The sequence below is a fragment of the Ascaphus truei genome, chromosome 11, assembly GCF_040206685.1.
Source record: "Ascaphus truei isolate aAscTru1 chromosome 11, aAscTru1.hap1, whole genome shotgun sequence".
NCBI lineage: Eukaryota > Metazoa > Chordata > Amphibia > Anura > Ascaphidae > Ascaphus > Ascaphus truei.
This window is the reverse complement of record NC_134493.1, coordinates 53334973-53358963: the sequence shown is the minus strand read 5'-3', so window position 1 is coordinate 53358963 and position 23991 is coordinate 53334973. Positions and strand designations below refer to the sequence as shown.

The 23991-nt window shown below is 52.9% G+C and overlaps 2 protein-coding genes across 3 annotated transcripts in view; one reads left to right on the top strand and one right to left on the bottom strand.

The window, feature by feature from the left end:
* Positions 1 to 23991, bottom strand: part of CORO7 (coronin 7) — a 201408-nt gene that overhangs the window by 44518 nt on the left and 132899 nt on the right. The gene's annotated exons all lie outside the window — the stretch shown is intronic.
* On the top strand, positions 5197 to 22473 carry VASN (vasorin). Of its 2 annotated transcripts, none has more exons than XM_075566339.1 (2): positions 5197 to 5414; positions 19847 to 22473. In XM_075566339.1, exon 2 carries the CDS (start codon positions 19857 to 19859, stop codon positions 21825 to 21827), a length of 1971 nt encoding a protein of 656 aa, XP_075422454.1. In that variant the 5' UTR covers positions 5197 to 5414; positions 19847 to 19856; the 3' UTR covers positions 21828 to 22473. The 2 variants fall into 2 exon arrangements, with proteins under 2 accessions (XP_075422454.1, XP_075422453.1); XM_075566338.1 differs by lacking the exon at positions 5197 to 5414 and adding an exon at positions 5422 to 5598 and having other exon boundaries at positions 19847 to 22471.

Genomic DNA, 23991 nt, shown 5'->3' with positions numbered 1-23991 from the left:
TAAAGTGATGGGGTGGGGGAGAGCGTGAGAGAGGGGCGGGGGGAGAGAGAGAACAGGAAGAGAGCATGTGTGAGAGAGGCAGAAGAGAAAGCGTGAGAGAGAGAGAAGAACAGAGGTTGCGAGAGAAAGATGTGAAAGGAGAGAGAGAGAGAGAGAGAGAGAGAGAGAGAGAGAGAGAGAGAGAGAGAGAGAGAGAGAGAGAGAGAGAGAGAGATAGATAGAGAGAGAGAGAGAGAGAGAGATAAGGATGGAGAGAGAGAGATATGGAGAGAGAAAGATAGATAGAGAGAATGAGAAAATATTAGGATGTGAGAGAGTGGAAGACAGACAGCTCAGTCTCCCCTCTGGATAAGGGGAAGAGACAGCTCAGAGTGTTTGCTGGGTCCCTCCCTGGGGATGAGAGATGGCCGCGCCCCTCCCGCGCTCCTGCACACGCCTGTGGATGTGTCAGCACAGTGACACGCGTGCTGCACCTGCCGTCCCCGGCACACACAACAGGTCCGGCCAGTCCCTGTGACAGCCACAATGTCACCCAGACACACAGCAAGAACCAACACGCAGTGTCCACCGAGTGACACCCGCAGAGCATCGCGCAGTTAACCTTTTCACTCCGCAGGCACTGCATCTACCTGTGCAATGTAGTCCTAGAGGTGAGAGGCACTGCATCTACCTGCTCTTCTACTGTGCAATGTAGTCCTAGAGGTGAGAGGCACTGCATCTACCTGTGCAATGTAGTCCTAGAGGTGAGAGGCACTGCATCTACCTGTGCAATGTAGTCCTAGAGGTGAGAGGCACTGCATCTATCTGTGCAATGTAGTCCTAGAGGTGAGAGGCACTGCATCTACCTGTGCAATGTAGTCCTAGAGGTGAGAGGCACTGCATCTACCTGTGCAATGTAGTCCTAGAGGTGAGAGGCACTGCATCTACCTGCTCTTCTACTGTGCAATGTAGTCCTAGAGGTGAGAGGCACTGCATCTACCTGCTCCCCTGCTGACAGCCCTAGAGGTGACACCCACCCACTCTGTACAACCCCAGAGCAGATATATTGTATCCCTCCAGATATCCCGGCCCTAGAGGTCACAGACTCCATGTCACGGCCCTTCCCTGGGCCTCACTCGACTGTTGCACCCTCTTTTATTGGCATAAACACCATAAAAACGCCTCGGAAAAGCAGAAGTGCAAGATATATGAGAGCAATAAAGCCATGCGCAGGTCCCCTCGAGTCCAAGAGGTGTCAGGACTCATCCCCATCCAGTTCCAGAGGTGTCAAGGCGAGGACCCGCACTGCATCCAGTACTAGAGGTTCATGGCTGCGTGACCCTGATCACTAGAGGCATCTGGGAGAATCCCCACACCAATCCTAGAGGTGTCACGGAGAGTCCCCAACCCTCAATGCTAGAGGGTCAGGCGACACGACCCTGGTGACTACACCCAGTCGTAGAGGTGTTAGGATATATGCCTCGGGACTACCCACTTATAGAATCATCAGGCTATATGTCCAGGCATTAGCCAGCCATAGAGGTGTCTCTTAGCCCAACACCTCTAGGACGTGATGCAGTGATATCTGTGCTCTTGAACGCTACCCCTAGAGGTGTCGTCTCCACCCCCTTGGGGTCCCCTTTACTAGAGGTGCACTGCAACTCTCGAGAGGTGTGCCCATGCAGTCATAGAGGTGCACAGACTGGGCGCAGTGAGCGTCTGCTGTAAAACGAGGAGTTGGCTGTTAATCACTAACGCTGCATCAATTAGGGAGGGACCTTAATCCTGGAGTCAGGGAGGGACACGTAACTGCTAAGCTGGCAACGCAGGGGTTAATTCACAAGGCCCACTTAATAGCACTATGTGTATGTACTGTAGGTGCATGTATGTATATGTATATACAGTTAGAGTTGTGCCTGATGGGATGTAGTAGGAAGGTAAAATTTTATATATATATATATATATACTAGCTGAGAGACCCGGCGTTGCCCGGGATGTAAATGCGTAATAGGTAGTATTATTTATAACTCTTGGAACAATAGGTGAGTATTTGTTGTAAAGGTTTCGGAGGGGGGGAGAAAGGGGAGCGGGGGGGGAGAAAGGGGAGCGGGGGGGGAGAAAGGGGAGCGGGGGGGGGGAGAAAGGGGAGCGGGGGGGGGAGAAAGGGGAGCGGGGGGGAGAAAGGGGAGCGGGGGGGGGGAGAAAGGGGAGCGGGGGGGGGGAAAGGGGGGGAGAAAGGGGAGCGGGGGGGGGGAGAAAGGGGAGCGGGGGGGGAGAAAGGGGAGCGGGGGGGGAGAAAGGGGAGCGGGGGGGAGAAAGGGGAGCGGGGGGGGGGAGAAAGGGGAGCGGGGGGGGAGAAAGGGGAGCGGGGGGGGAAAGGGGAGTGGGGGGGGGAAGGGGAGTGGGGGGGGGTGGAGAGCAGTGGGCATATGTATTGTCATAATTTATGTATGGGCATTTCCCCCCCCTCCTCCGTGCGTCCGTCCCCCTGCTGGTTCGGCTGGTGGCCCCCCCCGTTCCCCGTGACTCCCCCCCGTTCCCCGTGACTCCCCCCACCCGTTCCCTGTGACTCGCGCTCCCCCCCCCCGGCGCCCGCTTGGTCCCCCGATGTGCCGTCCTGCTGAGTGAGGCGTGCAGGCGGCTGCAGGAAGCGCCCTGTGTGGGCCTAAGACTCGCGCTCCCCCCCCCCGGCGCCCGCTCGATGTGGCGTCTGGCTGAGCGGCGGTAGGAAGCGCCCTGTCTGTGTGGGCCTGAGGCTGAGGCGGGACGCGCAGTGGGCCTGAGGCTGAGGCGGGACGCGCAGTGGGGCTGAGGCGGGACGCGCAGTGGGCCTGAGGCTGAGGCGGGACGCGCAGTGGGCCTGAGGCTGAGGCGGGACGCACAGTGACTTACCTGAGCGGCTGGTAGCGCCGGGGAGGTAAGGGAGCGGCTGGGGTAGGAGGGCCGCGCTTCCCGTCCGGAGCCAGTGCAGGACGGCGCACGTGAGGGGGGGGAGGGGGGCGGACAGAGGGTGTGTGTGTGTATAGAGCTGCTGTGTTGTGTGTGTGTGTGTATAGAGCTGCTGTGTTGTGTGTGTGTGTGTGTGTATAGAGCTGCTGTGTTGTGTGTGTGTGTGTGTATAGAGCTGCTGTGTTGTGTGTGTGTGTAGAGCTGCTGTGTTGTGTGTGTGTGTGTGTGTGTATAGAGCTGCTGTGTTGTGTGTGTGTGTATAGAGCTGCTGTGTTGTGTGTGTGTGTATAGAGCTGCTGTGTTGTGTGTGTGTGTGTGTGTATAGAGCTGCTGTCTTGTGTGTGTGTGTGTGTGTGTGTGTGTGTGTGTGTGTATATAGAGCTGCTGTGTTGTGTGTGTGTGTGTGTGTAGAGCTGCTGTGTTGTGTGTGTGTGTGTGTGTGTGTGTGTGTATAGAGCTGCTGTGGTGTGTGCGTGTGTGTGTGTATAGAGCTGCTGTGTTGTGTGTGTGTGTGTGTGTGTGTGGGCCGTCACTCCGACTCAGGCCAATGAGAGGTGTGCGGGGGCGGGCGACCCAAGGGACCAATGAGATTTCCCCTAGGGACACCGGACATCCAGGCAGGCAAACATACAGTGCTTTCACTAATATAGTATAAGATATATATATATATATATATATATATATATATATATATATATATATATATATATATATATATATCACACACATACATACACACATACACACATACACACATACACACACACACACACACACACACACACACATACACATATATATACACATACATATATATATATATACATATATAGTATGTGTGTATCAATACATAAGTATATGTGAAAAAGTGTACATATATACATGTGTGTGTGTGTTATAGCCAAAGAAGGATCCTGAGATGTTCGAAAACTTGTAACATATCAACTACTTCTTGGTCCAATAAAAGGTATCATACCCCCTCTCCCTCCTTTTCCACATTATATATATATATATATATATATATATATATATTATATATATATAAATCATATCTTCTGTTCTGGCCAGTACATAGTATACAGATGTTGCCTGACTTATTATTCCCAGAGCACACACAGTGAAACGCGTTGGTTCCAACGACCGTAAAAACTGCGGTGGTCCGGTTCTTCACGCAGCCAGGGGGGAAACGCCATGGTCAGGATTGAGCCACCGGCGCAAACATTTAGTCTGGTTATCGGCATATCATCCCCTGCCCCTGTGGCCTAAACTAACATCGCTCTTCACGTAAAAGGATTTGGGAATGAATTTGGGCGAGTTTAATCGCGTGGCATTTTCCGGAGCGATTGGCGTCCAGCTGGCGGCACAGACAATATTTGCACGGCGCAGGTAGCGGTAGCGCTATACATATGGTGTCTTTGTAGGGGGAAAGGGCCTCAGAAGCCCAAGTCAAGAAAAATGAATGTCTACGTTAGCGATAACAAATAAATTCGCTTGAATGAAAGAAGTGTGGCCCAATGTACATCTATCTTCTCACAGTGACACACACTATAGCAAGGTCACTGCGCCCGACGCTTGTGCACTATATCTTTGGTAGGAACACAGCATATCTCAGGCTCTCCCCCCAAAACCGGGTTCAATAAACTTGGCTACACCTGTATAATCCCAGCCCCATTACTAATCGCTATAAAGGAAGCATTTACCCCACAAAAAAGCCCTGTATATCCCCCAAAGTATACCTACAGATACAGTATAGGAATGTTACAGCGCTAGTAACCATATACGCTGCCAGTGCGGTACACACATCCGATATGGCAAAGGGGTGTTCAACTCTCCTCAAGTCCCAACCCAACCCAAAAGGTCAGGTTTTCAGGATATCCCAGCTTCAGCACAGGTGGCTCAATCGGTCCCTGCTTCAGCACAGGTGGTTTAATCGGTCCCTGCTTCAGCACAGGTGGCTCAATCAGTTGCTCGATCTTTGGCTGAGTCTCTGATTGAGCCACCTGTGCTGAAGAATGAAGACTGGGATAGCCTGAAAACCTGACCTGTTGGGGGGGACGGGACTGGAATTGAACACCACTGCTATATGGGGTTGAAGTGTAGGGTCAGTGGGTATGGGGTCTGCATGAAAGGGAGGGAGAGGTGTGTGTGAGTGAGGGGGGGGGGGGATACGGCAGACCAATAGCTGGATACGAAAGCACTGGAGGGACGCCCAGCCCTGCCCCTGCCCTGGTTACGCCTCCACTGCCCCAAAGGCAAATAGCATAGGAACAGCTAAACTATTACTTCCCCGTCCAGAGAGAAGGAGGCGAGAGAGAGTAAGAAAGAGAGAAGGGGGGAAAGCAGACAGAGGAGAGAGAACAGAAAAAGAAGATAAGGAAGGAGGAAAAGCAGAGAGAAGATAAGGAAGATAAGGAAGATAGTTCAGTTGGAGAGGGGGGAAGGAAGATTGAGTGAGATGTGAATGCAGAACAAGAGGGAGGAAGGAGGTAGGTAAGAGAGGAAGAAAGGAAAGGTGAGGGAGGGAGAGAGGGAGAGAGAAAGAGAGTGACAGAGAGGGAGAGAGAGAGAGAGAGAGCAGAGGTGACAGGAGAGACTCTGGTCCCTATAATCTGGATGTCATTTGGTTGCCTGTAATTCCTCCCTCGGCTGAGAGACTCGAGGTCACATACGGTAAGATCTCTGTCTAATCAGCTCTCCCTCCCTGTGTGGAGGATGCTACTCACACCAAAAGTGCACAAACACACACACACACTCAAAGTAACACATACAAACTTACTATACACACACACAGGTAGATAAAACCTCAAATGTACACAGATACAGACAAACTCAGTAGCATATGTGCAGGAACAGACACACAAGCAGCACATACTTCTCCTATCATATTCTAGAAGTCTCACATTATTACTTTTACATTGCAGGCTCTGTGGGACAGAGACCCCCTAATTCCCATCGTTTCACTTCCTGTGAGATGTGCTTGTGAACGTTTGGATATTTTCTCCCCATACTGTCCCAATTCTGTAAAGTGCTGCGTATAGGAGATATACATAACACACACACACACACACACACACACACACACACACACACACACACACACACACACACACACACACACACACACACACACACACACACACACACACACACACACACACACACACACACACACACACACACACACACACAATATTTCAAGTACATTCACAGCTAGAGAAAGTTACACATAGTCATACACATTTATACATATACACAACTACAAGCATATCATTATACACAAACACAATACACAAGCACAAAACTACACACACAGAAGCACAAACCTGCACAGACACCACACACACAGAAGCACAAAACTATACACCAACACAGAGGCTCAACATATACACAACTACAAGCATATCATTATACACAAGCATAAAACTACACACACAAGCACAAACCTGCACAGACACCACACACACAGAAGCACAAAACTACACACTAACACAGAGGCTCAAAATAACACACACAGATCTTCTGTCTGTTTCCCACACGCAGTGAACCCCGGGCGCTGGCAGGCGGCTGCGCTAATCCCGCTAATAACGGTGACGCGTTGTATCGCACCCAGCGCGCAGTGTTATGTGCACAGTACCACTGCTTTCTCTATTTCCCTCTCATAATACAGCAACAAGCTTTGCCGCGTTCCTCTGGCATTGAAGGGGTTAAAATGAGTCCTGTCCTCCCTCCTGCCCATTGACACCACAGGCTGTGGTACAATGGTTTGTTACGCCTATGGAGGTAGCCTTTAATGTGCAATTTGCTATACAGTATTTGGATTGATGCGTGTATATGTATAATATATATATATATATAATCTGCGCTGTAGGAGACTATTCCGTTCCCATAAACTGCCCATCATTTCTCAAATCGGGCGTCTTGTCTAAAGCTGCTGCTGAAGGTCCGAGCCGTGCCCAGTGACACACACACACACACACACACACACACACACACACACACACACACACACACACACACACACACACACACACACACACACATACACACACACACACGGGACTGTGGGGTTTGTTTTGACGTGACGCCAGTGAGGAACGTTGGTGAGCGGGGTGTCGGGCAGCGTTACGTGGGGGTGTCAGGAAGCGTTACGTGGGGGTGTCGGGCAGCGTTACGTGGGGGTGTCAGGGAGCGTTACGTGGGGGTGTCGGGCAGCGTTACGTCGGGGCGTCAGGAAGCGTTACGTGGGGGCGTCAGGAAGCGTTACGTGGGGGTGTCAGGGAGCGTTACGTGGGGGTGTCGGGCAGCGTTACGTCGGGGCGTCAGGAAGCGTTACGTGGGGGCGTCAGGAAGCGTTACGTGGGGGTGTCGGGCAGCGTTACGTGGGGGTGTCAGGGAGCGTTACGTGGGGGTGTCAGGGAGCGTTACGTCGGGGTGCCAGGAAGCGTTACGTGGGGGTGTCAGGAAGCGTTACGTCGGGGCGTCAGGAAGCGTTACGTGGGGCGTCAGGGAGCGTTACGTGGGGGTGTCAGGGAGCGTTACGTGGGGCGTCAGGAAGCGTTACGTGGGGGTGTCGGGCAGCGTTACGTCGGGGCGCCAGGAAGCGTTACGTGGGGGCGTCAGGAAGCGTTACGTGGGGGCGTCAGGAAGCGTTACGTGGGGGCGTCAGGAAGCGTTACGTGGGGGCGTCAGGAAGCGTTACGTGGGGGCGTCAGGAAGCGTTACGTGGGGGCGTCAGGAAGCGTTACGTGGGGGCGTCAGGAAGCGTTACGTGGGGGCGTCAGGAAGCGTTACGTGGGGGCGTCAGGAAGCGTTACGTGGGGGCGTCAGGGAGCGTTACGTGGGGGCGTCAGGGAGCGTTACGTGGGGGCGTCAGGGAGCGTTACGTGGGGGCGTCAGGAAGCGTTACGTGGGGGTGTCAGGAAGCTTACGTCGGGGCGCCAGGAAGCGTTACGTGGGGGCGTCAGGGAGCGTTACGTGGGGGCGTCAGGAAGCGTTACGTGGGGGTGTCAGGAAGCGTTACGTGGGGGTGTCAGGGAGCGTTACGTGGGGGTGTCAGGAAGCGTTACGTGGGGGTGTCAGGGAGCGTTACGTGGGGGTGTCAGGGAGCGTTACGTGGGGGCGTCAGGGAGCGTTACGTGGGGGCGTCAGGAAGCGTTACGTGGGGGTGTCAGGAAGCGTTACGTGGGGGTGTCAGGAAGCGTTACGTGGGGGTGTCAGGAAGCGTTACGTGGGGGCGTCACGAAGCGTTACGTGGGGGCGTCAGGAAGCGTTACGTGGGGGCGTCAGGGAGCGTTACGTGGGGGTGTCAGGAAGCGTTACGTGGGGGTGTCAGGGAGCGTTACGTGGGGGTGTCAGGAAGCGTTACGTGGGGCGTCAGGGAGCGTTACGTGGGGGTGTCAGGGAGCGTTACGTGGGGGCGTCAGGGAGCGTTACGTGGGGGTGTCAGGAAGCGTTACGTGGGGGTGTCAGGAAGCGTTACGTGGGGGTGTCAGGGAGCGTTACGTGGGGGTGTCAGGGAGCGTTACGTGGGGGCGTCAGGGAGCGTTACGTGGGGGCGTCAGGGAGCGTTACGTGGGGGCGTCAGGAAGCGTTACGTGGGGGCGTCAGGAAGCGTTACGTCGGGGCGCCAGGAAGCGTTACGTGGGGGTGTCAGGGAGCGTTACGTGGGGGTGTCAGGGAGCGTTACGTGGGGGTGTCAGGGAGCGTTACGTGGGGGTGTCAGGGAGCGTTACGTGGGGGTGTCAGGGAGCGTTACGTGGGGGTGTCAGGGAGCGTTACGTGGGGGCGTCAGGAAGCGTTACGTGGGGGCGTCAGGGAGCGTTACGTGGGGGCGTCAGGAAGCGTTACGTGGGGGTGTCAGGAAGCGTTACGTCGGGGCGCCAGGAAGCGTTACGTGGGGGTGTCAGGGAGCGTTACGTGGGGGTGTCAGGGAGCGTTACGTGGGGGTGTCAGGGAGCGTTACGTGGGGGTGTCAGGGAGCGTTACGTGGGGGTGTCAGGGAGCGTTACGTGGGGGCGTCAGGGAGCGTTACGTGGGGGCGTCAGGGAGCGTTACGTGGGGGCGTCAGGAAGCGTTACGTGGGGGTGTCAGGAAGCGTTACGTGGGGGTGTCAGGAAGCGTTACGTGGGGGTGTCAGGAAGCGTTACGTCGGGGCGCCAGGAAGCGTTACGTGGGGGTGTCAGGGAGCGTTACGTGGGGGCGTCAGGAAGCGTTACGTGGGGGCGTCAGGAAGCGTTACGTCGGGGCGCCAGGAAGCGTTACGTGGGGGTGTCAGGGAGCGTTACGTGGGGGCGCCAGGAAGCGTTACGTGGGGGTGTCAGGGAGCGTTACGTGGGGGTGTCAGGGAGCGTTACGTGGGGGTGTCAGGGAGCGTTACGTGGGGGCGTCAGGAAGCGTTACGTGGGGGTGTCAGGAAGCGTTACGTCGGGGCGCCAGGAAGCGTTACGTGGGGGCGTCAGGGAGCGTTACGTGGGGGTGTCAGGGAGCGTTACGTGGGGGTGTCAGGGAGCGTTACGTGGGGGTGTCAGGGAGCGTTACGTGGGGGTGTCAGGGAGCGTTACGTGGGGGTGTCAGGGAGCGAGATGTGCTGCATTAGTTCAGGAGATTCTCAGACATCGTACATCAGTTTTTCTGATGTACCAACCGCCCAATAATAAGGATCAAAGTTCTGTGCTTCTTAGAGGGCTCAGAAACCTGCCCGTCCCCTGAAACACCATCACTACTGTATTATACTCACTCTCCCCCAACCCTACTCACTCTCCCCCCCATCCTACTCACTCTCCCCATCACTACTGTATTATACTCACTCTCCCCCAACCCTACTCACTCTCCCCCCCATCCTACTCACTCTCCCCATCACTACTGTATTATACTCACTCTCCCCCAACCCTACTCACTCTCCCCCCCATCCTACTCACTCTCCCCATCACTCCTGTATTATACTCACTCTCCCCCAACCCTACTCACTCTCCCCCCCATCCTACTCACTCTCCCCATCACTACTGTATTATACTCACTCTCCCCCAACCCTACTCACTCTCCCCCCCATCCTACTCACTCTCCCCCAACCCTACTCACTCTCCCCCCCATCCTACTCACTCTCCCCCCATCACTACTGTATTATACTCACTCTCCCCCAACCCTACTCACTCTCCCCATCACTACTGTATTATACTCACTCTCCCCAACCCTACTCACTCTCCCCCCCATCCTACTCACTCTCCCCCCATCCTACTCACTCTCCCCATCACTACTGTATTATACTCACTCTCCCCCAACCCTACTCACTCTCCCCATCACTACTGTATTATACTCACTCTCCCCCAACCCTACTCACTCTCCCCATCACTACTGTATTATACTCACTCTCCCCCATCCCTACTCACTCTCCCCCCCATCCTACTCACTCTCCCCATCACTACTGTATTATACTCACTCTGTGAAGTGCAGGCGAGGGACCCCAGTTTGGTCACACAGGGTTGCTCACAACTGTGTGTGACCAAACTGGGGTCCCTCGCCCGCAATTAATACTATTCGCCGGTCTAAAACACTATTAATACCCCCCAGTCGCTTACTCTTCTGCACGTCTGATGATATAGTTATATTTATATTGTGTAGGATACAGGGACAGTCCAATAACATATGTTTAAAACTACTTATCTACTGTATGTTATGGGCTCCTTTAAAAAGCGAGCCCCCTTTAAAAGCCGCAATTCACCCCAGAATCCTACATCACTTTAACCAAGTCAGTGTCCTACTCTTATTTTTAATGTTAAAAATCATGGTTCTCTTAATATCCCGCTTCTGATGTTACCATGGTAACCGTTACGCCATTTTAACATCCCAGACATTTAATATTTCAAACGCTTCTATCCCCTAAACAGCATATTCGATTTGGAAAATAAAAACAACGGTGGAGAGGGTGAGAAGAGGTCTCTTACGGGGAGTAAAAATGGACGGGAGAGATTAAGAGAAACAGGGTTTTTTTTTTTTAATACTAATTTTTTTTTTTTTTTAGAGAGCCATTACATACTAAGGGGGCGACAAGGTTGGGCATCTTTTTAGAAAGGAAAGGTATACAGGGATATACCAAATAAGTAAACATGGGAAGGATGTTGATCCAGGGAGTAATCTGATTGCCAATTCTTGGAGTCAGGAAGGTATTTATTTTCCCCTTATGAGATATCATTGGATGATATGACTCTGGGGTTTTTGTTTACCTTCCTCTGGATCAATAAGTAAGTATAGATATAGGATAAAGTATCTGTCGTCTACATTTAGCATAGGTTGAACTTGATAGACGTACGTCTTTTTTCAACCTCATCTACTATGTACCTATATAACTATTGTATGAGTTAAACTTGTATAGGGACCTGGGGGGTATTTGCTTCTTTAAAGCACGTCACCATGTGGCTTAATGATGGTGTAATAAGGACTAAAAACAACGAAAACAAAAACCAGTTCACGATTAAATCCTATTATCCTCCCACACACCGTTTTATTACCAAAAGAGATGACTAAAGACTGTAAAAACCCTCCCATGCATTTGGTTCCCCAAAAACACACTTAAAAGATCAAAACAAAATCGCAGCTAAAGCAATTAGACGGAACGAGATCGTAACAGCAGCGATCATTCTAATAACAATTATCCATCGTCACCTGTTATTATTATTATTATGATGCTTTTTTTTTGTCTTATTACGACAGGTCACTATTTCCCTTTTATCTTATTATTGGGCTATTTCCATTATCATCTTTCCATACGACCGCAACCCAAATTAACCGTTAGGATGCCGGGGCGGCACGAGAAAGCCACCAGACCTCCGACTTCTGGGTCGCGTGATCGCTCCTGGGCGATCGTGCGACTGGCACCTGGCTGCCGGAAACGGACGGGTGCTCCACTTCTGTTTGGATCGGGCTGGCTGCTCCATTGGAGCGGTCAGCCGGATCAACCCCTTGGAAAACGAGCAAGTGTCCATGACGTACCTAGAACATTCTAAGGGACTCTGACGTTCCAGGTACGTCATCATGGGGAAACTTTAGCATTCCTCACTCTATCACCCAATTGCTGCATCTTAACCCGCCTGACCCATGTTGGACCAACGTGACCTAATGACATGTATCTCTTGAGCAGGATCAGAAAAGGTATTCATGCCCTTTTGTAAAGAAATTGGAAAAGGCAGAAGGAGGCGTAGGAGGGGATAGGGACTCTGCCCAAGTTCACACGGACAGCAAGTGGCAGAGCCGGGGTAATGCTGCGATAGTGGGGTTATGGGGGCCGTATCCCAAGTCACAGAAAGTGAGAGGCAAAGCAGGGGTCAAAATGAGGGCATGGTGACACTGTCCAAGGTCACCCAGGAGCAAAGGCGCGATTAAATGGAAGCACTATGTTGGAGGGTTCTGTGTGTCTCCAAGTTCACACAGTCACAGGGACACTGCTATAGTTCACACACACACACACACACACACACACACACACACACACACACACACACACACACACACACACACACAGGGACACACAGGGACACACAGGGACACTGCACTAGTGTACACACACACAGTCACAAGCAAGGATCATGCTGAGACACAAGATTGTAGAGAGGATCAGGCTGAGGCGCACTCTCCAAGGTCACACACAGAATCCGTTGCAGAGCCGGGGTCAGACACTGGAGTTGTTCAGTCCCCGGGGTCCCCCTTGTTTGTTTTTGTGGGGGCCGCTGCGTTTGTTATTGTAAGGGGCGGGGGTTTCTTTCAGCAGGCGTCTGCCAGCTCTGAACCTCATCCCAGTCTCTGCGGCTGAACCGCGGGGAACGGTTGTAATTAAGGCCAGGGTGGGGCAGACAACCTCTCAAGTGATGCCCAGAATGGGTGGGAAGGATGGGGTCATATCCCTTCAGGGGATCACCCCACCCCCCATTCTGCATATAAACAAACAGACACAGACACTGGGCTCTCTCCCTCCTTCAGCGTACAGACAAAGAACACGTATGAGCGCATTCACATACATGCCGGAACTATTGTTTGCGGGGGCACTACACATACAAAATCAGCACCCCCCCCCCAATGTCCCAGACAGGACCCCAAACCTGCCTTAGCGCATAACCACACCTGATACTTCCACTGCAGCAAGGGGTTCTGGGTAATGGCACATTCTGTCGCCTTTTCGCTCTTCCCTCCTGCTATAGCCCACAGGAGATAACGCGCACAGAGGCCAAGCTACCTCTCTTCCCCACCTCCAGAGAAAGACGGAACAGGGACTCCACTACAAAGGGCAGTACAATGAGGTCCCAGGGAATCGTTGAAACAGACTGGTAAAGCTTAACCCATGTAGGCCTGGAGTGTTCTCCCAGCCAAGACATACAGTGCGATGTGGTGGCAGCGCTGCCCCACCTGTCTGTACCTCTGCTGGGGAGGCGTATTACAATGGGACGCTGCGTCACACACAGAAGGATTGGGAGGGGGCCGCTGGAATTTGGCCGACATTTCTAATAATAGGCTTTGTGTTCCCAATGAATCGGAACAGGACCGTCTTGTTTCCTTAACCACAAGGCAGAGCGGTTTATTTCTGGGGCAGGATTAGGGGAGAATGCGAGAGATACTCAGCAGGAAAGGGGCTAATGTGGGATGCTCTGCAGATCTCTGGGTAGAGAGGGGTTAATGTGGGATGCTCAGCGGGTCTCAGGGCAGGGAGGGGTTAATGTGGGATGCTATGCAGATCTCTGGGCAGGGAGGGGTTAATATGAGGAGATGTGCAGATCTCTGGGTAGGGAGGAGTTAATGTGAGATGTTCTGCAGATCTCTGGGCATGGAGGAGTTAATGTGAGATGTGCTGCGGATCTCTGGGTAGGGAGGGGTTAATGTGAGATGTTCTGCAGATCTCTGGGCAGGGATGGGGTTAATGTGAGATGTTCTACAGATCTCTGGGCATGGAGGAGTTAATGTGAGATGTGCTGCGGATCTCTGGGTAGGGAGGGGTTAATGTGAGATGTTCTGCAGATCTCTGGGCAGGGATGGGGTTAATGTGAGATGTTCTGCAGATCTCTGGGCACGGAGGAGTTAATGTGAGATGTTCTGCAGATCTCTGGGCAGGAATGGGTTAATGTGAGATGTTCTGCAGATCTCTTGGCACAGAGGAGTTTATGTGATAGATGTGCTGCGGATCTCTGGGTAGGGTGGTGTTAATCTGCGATGTTCTGCGGATCTCTGGGCACGGAGGAGTTAATGTAAGATGTGCTGCGGATCTCTGGGTAGGGAGGGGTTAATGTAAGATGTGCTGCGGATCTCTGGGCAGGGAGGGGTTAATGTGCGATGTTCTGCGGATCTCTGGGCAGGGAGGGGTTAATGTGCGATGCGTAATATCACTGGCTGGGTCACAATGTCACTGCCCTAAAGTTTGTTTGTCTTATCTTGGGGACAGTGTCAGGGTCCCTGACCCTCTGCCCCGTCCTGTTCACCCTTTCATCTGTGGCCGGACGTGTTTGGGAGATCAGTCCCGTGCTTTCCAGGTCCGTGGGATCTGGGGCCACGTGTTTGGGAGATCTGTCCCATGCTTTCCAGGTCCGTGGGATCTGGGGCCACGTGTTTGGGAGATCTGTCCTGTGCTTTCCCGGGCCGTGGGATCTGGGGCCACGTGTTTGGGAGATCTGTCCCGTGCTTTCCCGGGCCGTGGGATCTGGGGCCACGTGTTTGGGAGATCTGTCCCGTGCTTTCCAGGTCCGTGGGATCTGGGGCCACGTGTTTGGGAGATCTGTCCCGTGCTTTCCAGGTCCGTGGGATCTGGGGCCACGTGTTTGGGAGATCAGTCCCGTGCTTTCCAGGTCCGTGGGATCTGGGGCCACGTGTTTGGGAGATCAGTCCCGTGCTTTCCCGGGTCGTGGGATCTGGGGCCACGTGTTTGGGAGATCTGTCCTGTGCTTTCCCGGGCCGTGGGATCTAGGGCCACGTGTTTGGGAGATCTGTCCCGTGCTTTCCCGGGCCGTGGGATCTGGGGCCACGTGTCTGGAAGATCTGTCCCGTGCTTTCCCGGGCCGTGGGATCTGGAGCCGTGGGATCTGGGGCCACGTGTCTGGAAGATCTGTCCCGTGCTTTCCAGGTCCGTGGGATCTGGAGCCGTGTGATCTTGGGCCACGTGTTTGGGAAAAATGTCCTGTGCTTTCCAGGTCCGTGGGATCTGGGGCCACGTGTTTGGGAGATATGTCCCGTGCTTTCCAGGTCCGTGGGATCTGGGGCCGTGGGATATGGGGCCACGTGTTTGGGAGATATGTCCCGTGCTTTCCAGGTCCGTGGGATCTGGGGCCGTGGGATATGGGGCCACGTGTTTGGGAGATATGTACCCGCGAGTTTGTAAGGGCGGCGAGTTATATGGGAGGGACGGCCAACTCCAGTCCTCAAGGGCCACCAACAGGTCAGGTTTTCAGGACATCCCTGCTTCAGCACAGGTGGCTCAATCAGTGGCTCAGTTTTCACCACCTGTGCTGAAGCAACTAATTGAGCCACCTGTGCTGAAGCAAGGAGATCCTGAAAACCTCACCTGTTGGTGGCCTTGAGGACTGGAGTTTGCTGCCACGGTTATAGGACAAATTGAACCCTTTGAGCAATGTGTTGCAGGCCACGCTGGCTCCCGAGAGGTTAATACACCACGGGCCTCTTGCCCCCAGCGCTGCGGGTATGAGAGGGAGGGTCTCACATTTACTGCCATTCAGTCTTAGCACAAGCAGAAGGTCCCAGACGTGTTGTGACCCGCAGGAGTAGGGTGTGCAGATGTGCTGGGGTCACCTTGGGGCAGGAAGGGGGCAGGTTGAGGCAGAGCTGACCTACTGGGGGTCTTGAGAAGGCAAGTGTGAGGGGTCCCCAAAACTAAACCTAGCAGCTGTCAAATGGACTAGCAACGCATTGCGATATAACAACACGCATTGCGATATAACAACACGCATTGCGATATAACAACACGCAGTGCGCTATAACAACACGCATTGCGCTATAACAACACGCATTGCGCTATAACAACACGCAGTGCGCTATAACAACACGCAGTGCGATATAACAACACGCATTGCGATATAACAACACGCAGAGCGATATAACAACACGCAGAGCGATATAACAACACGCAGTGCGATATAACAACACGCATTGCGATATAACAACACGCATTGCGATATAACAACACGCATTGCGATATAACAACACGCAGTGCGCTATAACAACACGCAGTGCGCTATAACAACACGCAGTGCGCTATAACAACACGCAGTGCGCTATAACAACACGCAGTGCGATATAACAACACGCAGTGCGATATAACAACACGCAGTGCGATATAACAACACGCAGTGCGATACAACAACACGCAGTGCGATACAACAACACGCAGTGCGATATAACAACACGCAGAGTGATATAATAACACAGTGCGATATAACAACACGCAGTGCGATATAACACGCAGTGCGATATAACAACACGCAGTGCGATATAACAACACGCAGTGCGATATAACAACACGCAGTGCGATATAACAACACGCAGTGCGATATAACAACACGCAGTGCGATATAACAACACGCAGTGCGATATAACAACACGCAGTGCGATATAACAACACGCAGTGCGATATAACAACACGCAGTGCGATATAACAACACACGCAGAGCGATATAACAACACGCAGTGCGATATAACAACACGCAGTGCGATATAACAACACGCAGTGCGATATAACAACACGCAGTGCGATATAACAACACGCAGTGCGATATAACACGCAGTGCGATATAACAACACGCAGTGCGATATAACAACACACGCAGAGCGATATAACAACACACGCAGAGCGATATAACATGCAGAGCGAAATAACAACACGCAGAGCGATATAACAACACGCAGTGCAATGTAACAACACGCAGTGCGATATAACAACACACGCAGAGCTATAACACGCAGAGCGATATAACATGCAGAGCGATATAACAACACGCGCAGTGATATAACACGCAGAGAGATATAATAACACACAGAGCGATATAACAACACGCAGAGCGATATAATAACACGCAGAGCGATATAATAACACGCAGAGGGATATAACAACACGCAGAGCGATATAATAACACGCAGAGCGATATAATAACACACAGAGGGATATAACAACACGCAGAGGGATATAACAACACGCAGAGTGATATAATAACACGAAGAGCGATATAATAACACGCAGAGGGATATAACAACACGCAGAGTGATATAATAACACGCAGAGCGATATAATAACACGCAGAGCGATATAATAACACGCAGAGCGATATAATAACACGCAGAGCGATATAGTACCTCGCAGAGCGAGGTAATAACACGCAGAGCGATATAACAACACGCAGAGCGATATAATAACACGCAGAGCGATATAATAACACGCAGAGCGATATAATAACACGCAGAGCGATATAACACGCAGAGCGATATAATAACACGCAGAGCGATATAGTACCTCGCAGAGCGATATAATAACACGCAGAGGGATATAACAACACGCAGAGTGAAATAACAACACGCAGAGCGATATAATAACACAGAGCGATATAATAACACGCAGAGATATAATAACACACAGAGCGATATACGAGCGATATAATAACACGCAGAGCGATGTAATAACACGCAGAGCGATATAACAACACGCAGAGCGATATAATAACACGCAGAGCGATATAATAACACGCAGAGCGATATAATAACACGCAGAGCGATGTAATAACACGCAGAGCGATATAATAACACGCAGAGCGATATAATAACACGCAGAGCGATATAATAACACGCAGAGCGATATAATAACACGCAGAGCGATATAATAACACGCAGAGCGATATAATAACACGCAGAGCGATATAATAACACGCAGAGCGATATAATAACACGCAGAGCGATATAGTACCTCGCAGAGCTTTATGTTGCTGGCCCCTCTGGCAGGGAAGGGGCTAATTGCGCCTCTGCCATTTCTAGCTGCTGACCCCCTGATGCTCTTTAACCCCTGCACTGATTCACTAACACACACACCTACTGTACATGCAAATGCTTACACAGATCCGCACATACACTGTCACATGTGTACACACACACACACACACACACACACACACACACACACGGCTATGCTCATGTAAGGGTGCAGTCCCACTTAGGACCAAAGTGGCAGTGACTCAAACATCCATTGTAACTGCACCTTTAATTATCCTATACATAAAAACCTGTGCTCCAGACAGGATAAGACCCTCCCCCCCCCCCCCCCCAGACATACAGGACCCCCCTAGCAGCAATTAGTATGAAGCCCCCTCCCTCGGTCCCCTTCCTCTCCCCCCATCCCCCCCCACCATCTCCCCTCTATACCTCCTCACACAGCTGCACATTCCTGAAGATATTACCTGCCTTCTTCTGACCCTCTCATTAACCGTGTCAGCGCTGGCAGAGCAGCATGCAGACGCATGTACACTTGGTGCCAAGCTGTGTATACACAAGCCTGTCTCGCTCTGCCTCTGGTTCCCTATGGGACCTTGGCCCAGCCACCACCTTATTGACTCACTGTGGAGTGGGATCCCTGTCCCGACTGAAAGTTATGAGAGATGTATAGGGGTAAGGGTACAGGAGAGATGTAAAGGTGTAAGGGTACAGGAGAGATGTATAGGGGTAAGGGTACAGGAGAGATGTATAGGGGTAAGGGTACAGGAGAGATGTATAGGGGTAAGGGTACAGGAGAGATGTATAGGGGTAAGGGTACAGGAGAGATGTATAGGGGTAAGGGTACAGGAGATGTATAGGGGTAAGGGTACAGGAGAGATGTATAGGGGTAAGGGTACAGGAGAGATGTATAGGGGTACGGGTACAGGAGAGATGTATAGGGGTACAGGAGAGATGTATAGGGGTAAGGGTACAGGAGAGATGTATAGGGGTAAGGGTACAGGAGAGATGTATAGGGGTACAGGAGAGATGTATAGGGGTAAGGGTACAGGAGAGATGTATAGGGGTAAGGGTACAGGAGGGATGTATAGGGGTACAGGAGAGATGTGCCTCTGCCTCAGGCTGCTCTGCTGCTGTGTGACCCCGGACAAAGCCCCTTTATTTCCACTAATGTTATGGAAGTGACAGATAAGAGGGGAGGGGGGTCTGCATACCACAGGGAGCTCTGTTTATACACACAGGGGCATGGCCTGACAGGCACAAGCCTTTCCTTCACTGGGGGTCACAGGCCATCATGCCTAAATGATAAGGGGGGCACTAGGACAGAATGCTAACCATTTCACTGCCAAGCCTAGATATATGCCGATCGTCGCTCCCTGAGCACCCTAACCCAGGGGGCTCAACTCCAGTCCTCAAGTCTCTCCCCCCCGCCCCCTCCAACAGGTCAGGATTTCAGCTAGGTCAATCAGTCCCAGCTTCAGCACAGGTGGCTCAATCAGAGGCTCAGTCTTGAGCCACATGTGCTGAAGCTGGGATTTCCTGAAAACCTGACCTGGGGGGGGGGGGGGGGGGTGATTAAAGACTGGAGTTGAGTACCCCTGTGGTAACCTACCCCAGACCAGCAGATTATTACTCCAGCGACCCACGCATGTACCACTTTCTTAGTTCCCTCCGGGGAGCCTGTAACCCCTCATTTCCTTAACCCCTTTAATGCAAGACCTATATATATAACAATATCCCATTAACGCCCTCTTCCCCCTACTACAAACCCATTCCTTGGTCTGGAGTACATCATTTATACCCTTACCCCCTGAAACCGTTTCAGTGGCAATATAATATACACAAGCATATGCTGGTTCGTATACATGACGCTATGCTTCCTGCCTGTAGCATATACACAGCACACGTGTGCACACGGCTATGTCCACATATTGATGATATCCTGTGTGATTCTTTGCAGCTGTTTCACCATGCAGTATCTGCGTGTATGGACCCTTCTGCTGACCGCTGCACACTGCGTCCTGATTGGGGGCTGCCCAGCTGGCTGCCAGTGCAACCAACCCCACACCGTCTTCTGCCTGTCTCGCAAAAGCCCCAGCTTCCCCCGGGGCCTCGCCCACGACACTGCCAGCCTGTACGTCTTTGAGAACAACATCAGCTCCCTAGATGAGGACAGCTTCTCAGGTCTAAGGGAACTGCAGCTCCTGGACCTGTCTCAGAACCACCTATCCAGTCTGCCCGGCGGCATCTTCCGGAGCTTGGCCAACCTCAGTAACCTGGACCTCTCTTCTAACCAGCTGAGCGAGATCTCCGCTGAGACCTTCCAGGGCCTGGCCCGGCTGGAGAGGCTGTACTTAAATGGGAACCACATCCGGAACATCCACCCGGAGGCCTTCCGAGGCCTGGAGAGCCTGCTGGAGCTCAAACTGAGGAACAACCAGCTTGTGGCCCCTCCGGCATTTTCCCTGCCTCACCTCCTGCTCCTGGATCTCAGCTACAATACCATCCCTGTCATCCAGCCTGGGGTTTTCCATGCGGCCAATATCGAGACTCTGCATCTGGCGGGTCTTGGATTGAAGGAGGTACCAGAGGATCTGTTGACTGGGCTTAAGAACCTTCATGAGTTGGATATCTCTAATAACCAGCTAGACAAACTGCCCCTTGGCCTGCGTGGCCTTACCAAGCTCAGCCTGGCTGGTAATGTGGGCATCTCTCAGCTCCTCCCTGATGACTTTTCGGCCCTCCCTGGGCTCCAAGAGGTGGATCTGAGCAGTCTCAGCCTGCGTGCACTGCCGAGGGGCCTGTTCCGCTCCTCTCCGCGCCTGCGAGCAGTCAGCCTGGCCCAAAATCCTTTCAACTGTGTGTGCCCACTTGGCTGGCTAGCGGAGTGGCTGAGGGTCAGCGGGGTCACCTTGCTGCGTCCAGATGAGACCCGCTGCCACTTCCCACCCAAGAACGCTGGCAAAACCCTGCGCCAGCTGCGGGATTCTGAGTACGGGTGCCCACCTCCCACCACCATCGCTGTGCCCTCCACCACAGGGCCCGGCAGCACTACTGAGGCACCAAGACTCACTGAACCCTTGGATAAAGAAGAAACCACCACTGCCCCTGCCTTCTTCCATCACCAGGCAGAAGAGGACCTCACTTCTCCAGCCCAATTCAGCATAGAGGACCAGCTGTGCCCACCCGACATCTGCCTAAACGGGGGCTCCTGCCACCTGGATCCGACTGGGCAACTGGAGTGTGCGTGCCCGCTCGGATTCTCTGGACTGTACTGTGAGACCAGCCCCATCATACCCGTTCCTGCTGCTGTTACCGAGCGGCCTCCAGCACGGCTACATGTCCTGGAAGTGACCGGCAGTTCCCTCCGAGTGGATCTTCAAAGCTACAGCCAGAGCAAAGACCAGCTGCGGGGAATCCGACTAACCCTGCATAACCTCTCCGGGTCGGACCGCCGTCCAGTCGTTCTTAACCTGCCTCCGACTCTGTCAGAGTACACCGTGAGGGGCCTGGCACCCAACTGCACCTACTGGCTGTGCCTTGGCTCACAGAGTGAGGAGGAACTGTGCACCGAGGCTCAAACTGCGGGAGAATCCCGCCAAGCCAGCGCCCATGTCACACAGTCCAGGGACGGGGGTCTCACCCTAGTGCTGGTGCCAGCGGTGGCCGCAGGGATCTTGCTGTCGGTGGTTGCAGCCAGCGCGGCGTGCTACGCCAGGAGACGCCGAGGGAAGGGGCAAGCGGGAGTGGACGGGGGTCCACTGGAGATGGATGGGGTGAAAACAGGACTGGATGGGATGGGGGAATTGAGAAAACTGTCAGAGGGACCGGCTGGGCCAGAGAGGGGAGGAGGGGAGTCGCAGGAGCCATTGATGGAGCCTGTACGAGTGGGGAACAATAACGATGCGTCCATGGGACGGCTCCCTCATTCGTACTTCTGAGAGGGGAGTTGGTACCATGAGTGCCGCCCACCTCGCTGGACACAGATACCCTCCCAGTACCACGCAGGTATCTTACTCCTACGCAAGGACTGAGCTTGCTGGGAGAGAAGCCAGGGAAATAGCTCTGCTGCCTGGGAGGGAGGGAGAGTGGGAGGGAGAGTGGGAGGGTGGGTGGAGGACAAGACAAGAAGAATCTTCCTCCCACCATCTCCCCCTCCACACACGGGACACTGGGGAGAGCCTGCGGCAAATAAGCCGGAGAGATAACTGTGCTGCTTTGAAACTGATGGACAAAGGTTCAATAATTCAGACTCTCCTCCACAACCTACAGAAGGGACATTAGGGAAGAGATAATGGCACTTTAACCCCAGGAATAGCTGTGCTGCCTAAACTAAGCAAACATACACAAGACACTTGTTGTTAAGGGACACACAATAAAATGGACACAAGTCGTTTTAATGACCAAACTTTGCAGATGAATACACCTTCCTCCCCTTGTGTACATAGAAGGGATAACCAGGGCACAATGTGTAAATAAAGGGGAGCATGGGGGGGATGGGGGGGGGGGAGGAGGGGTACAATGCTCCGATTGCTGGACAAGTCGGGGGCCGTACTGCAACGATCAGCGTCAAGATGTGGGATGCCGCTTCTTAATAAATGTGGATCTTTTCCAAACGTCTCTGCCTCTCTGTGTGTCATTCTGTCTGTCATCACCTCTGGGACGAGGCGGGGATATAGGATGTGTCACTACATGGGGAGGGAGGTGCAAGGTTACAGAATCCGTAACCTCTTGGAGAGGGTCCCCTGCAGGACAGAGCGCCCTGCACAGCTGTACATCACTATGCTCTGCAGGACACAGCGCACTGCACAGCTGTACATCACTATGCCCTGCAGGACACAGCGCACTGCACAGCTGTACATCACTATGCTCTGCAGGACACAGCGCACTGCACAGCTGTACATCACTATGCCCTGCAGGACACAGCGCACTGTACAGCTGTACATCACTATGCTCTGCAGGACACAGCGCACTGCACAGCTGTACATCACTATGCTCTGCAGGACACAGCGCACTGCACAGCTGTACATCACTATGCTCTGCAGGACAGAGCGCACTGCACAGCTGTACATCACTATGCTCTGCAGGACACAGCGCACTGCACAGCTGTACATCACTATGCTCTGCAGGACACAGCGCACTGCACAGCTGTACATCACTATGCTCTGCAGGACACAGCGCACTGCACAGCTGTACATCACTATGCTCTGCCGGACAGAGCGCACTGCACAGCTGTACATCACTATGCTCTGCAGGACACAGCGCACTGCACAGCTGTACATCACTATGCTCTGCAGGACAGAGCGCACTGCACAGCTGTACATCACTATGCTCTGCCGGACAGAGCGCACTGCACAGCTGTACATCACTATGCTCTGCAGGACACAGCGCACTGCACAGCTGTACATCACTATGCTCTGCCGGACAGAGCGCACTGCACAGCTGTACATCACTATGCTCTGCAGGACACAGCGCACTGCACAGCTGTACATCACTATGCTCTGCAGGACACGGCGCACTACACCGCTGTACATCACTATGCTCTGCAGGACACAGCGCACTGCACAGCTGTACATCACTATGCTCTGCAGGACACAGCACACTGCACAGCTGTACATCACTATGCTCTGCAGGACACAGCACACTGCACAGCTGTACATCACTATGCTCTGCAGGACACAGCGCACTGTACAGCTGTACATCACTATGCTCTGCAGGACACAGCGCACTGCACAGCAGTACATCACTATGCTCTGCAGGACACAGCGCACTGCACAGCTGTACATCACTATGCTCTGCAGGACACGGCGCACTGCAGAGCTGTACATCACTATGCCCTGCAGGACAGAGCGCACTGCACAGCTGTACATCACTATGCTCTGCAGGACACAGCGCACTGCACAGCTGTACATCACTATGCTCTGCAGGACACAGCGCACTGCACAGCTGTACATCACTATGCTCTGCAGGACAGAGCGCACTGCACAGCTGTACATCACTATGCTCTGCAGGACACGGCGCACTGCACAGCTGTATATCCCTATGCTCTGCAGGACACAGCGCACTGCACAGCTGTACATCACTATGCCCTGCAGGACAGAGCGC

What these genes read in the sequence shown, in the direction of transcription:
- VASN (XM_075566339.1), top strand. Translation starts at nt 19,857, where the DNA reads ATGCAGTATCTGCGTGTATGGACCCTTCTGCTGACCGCTGCACACTGC.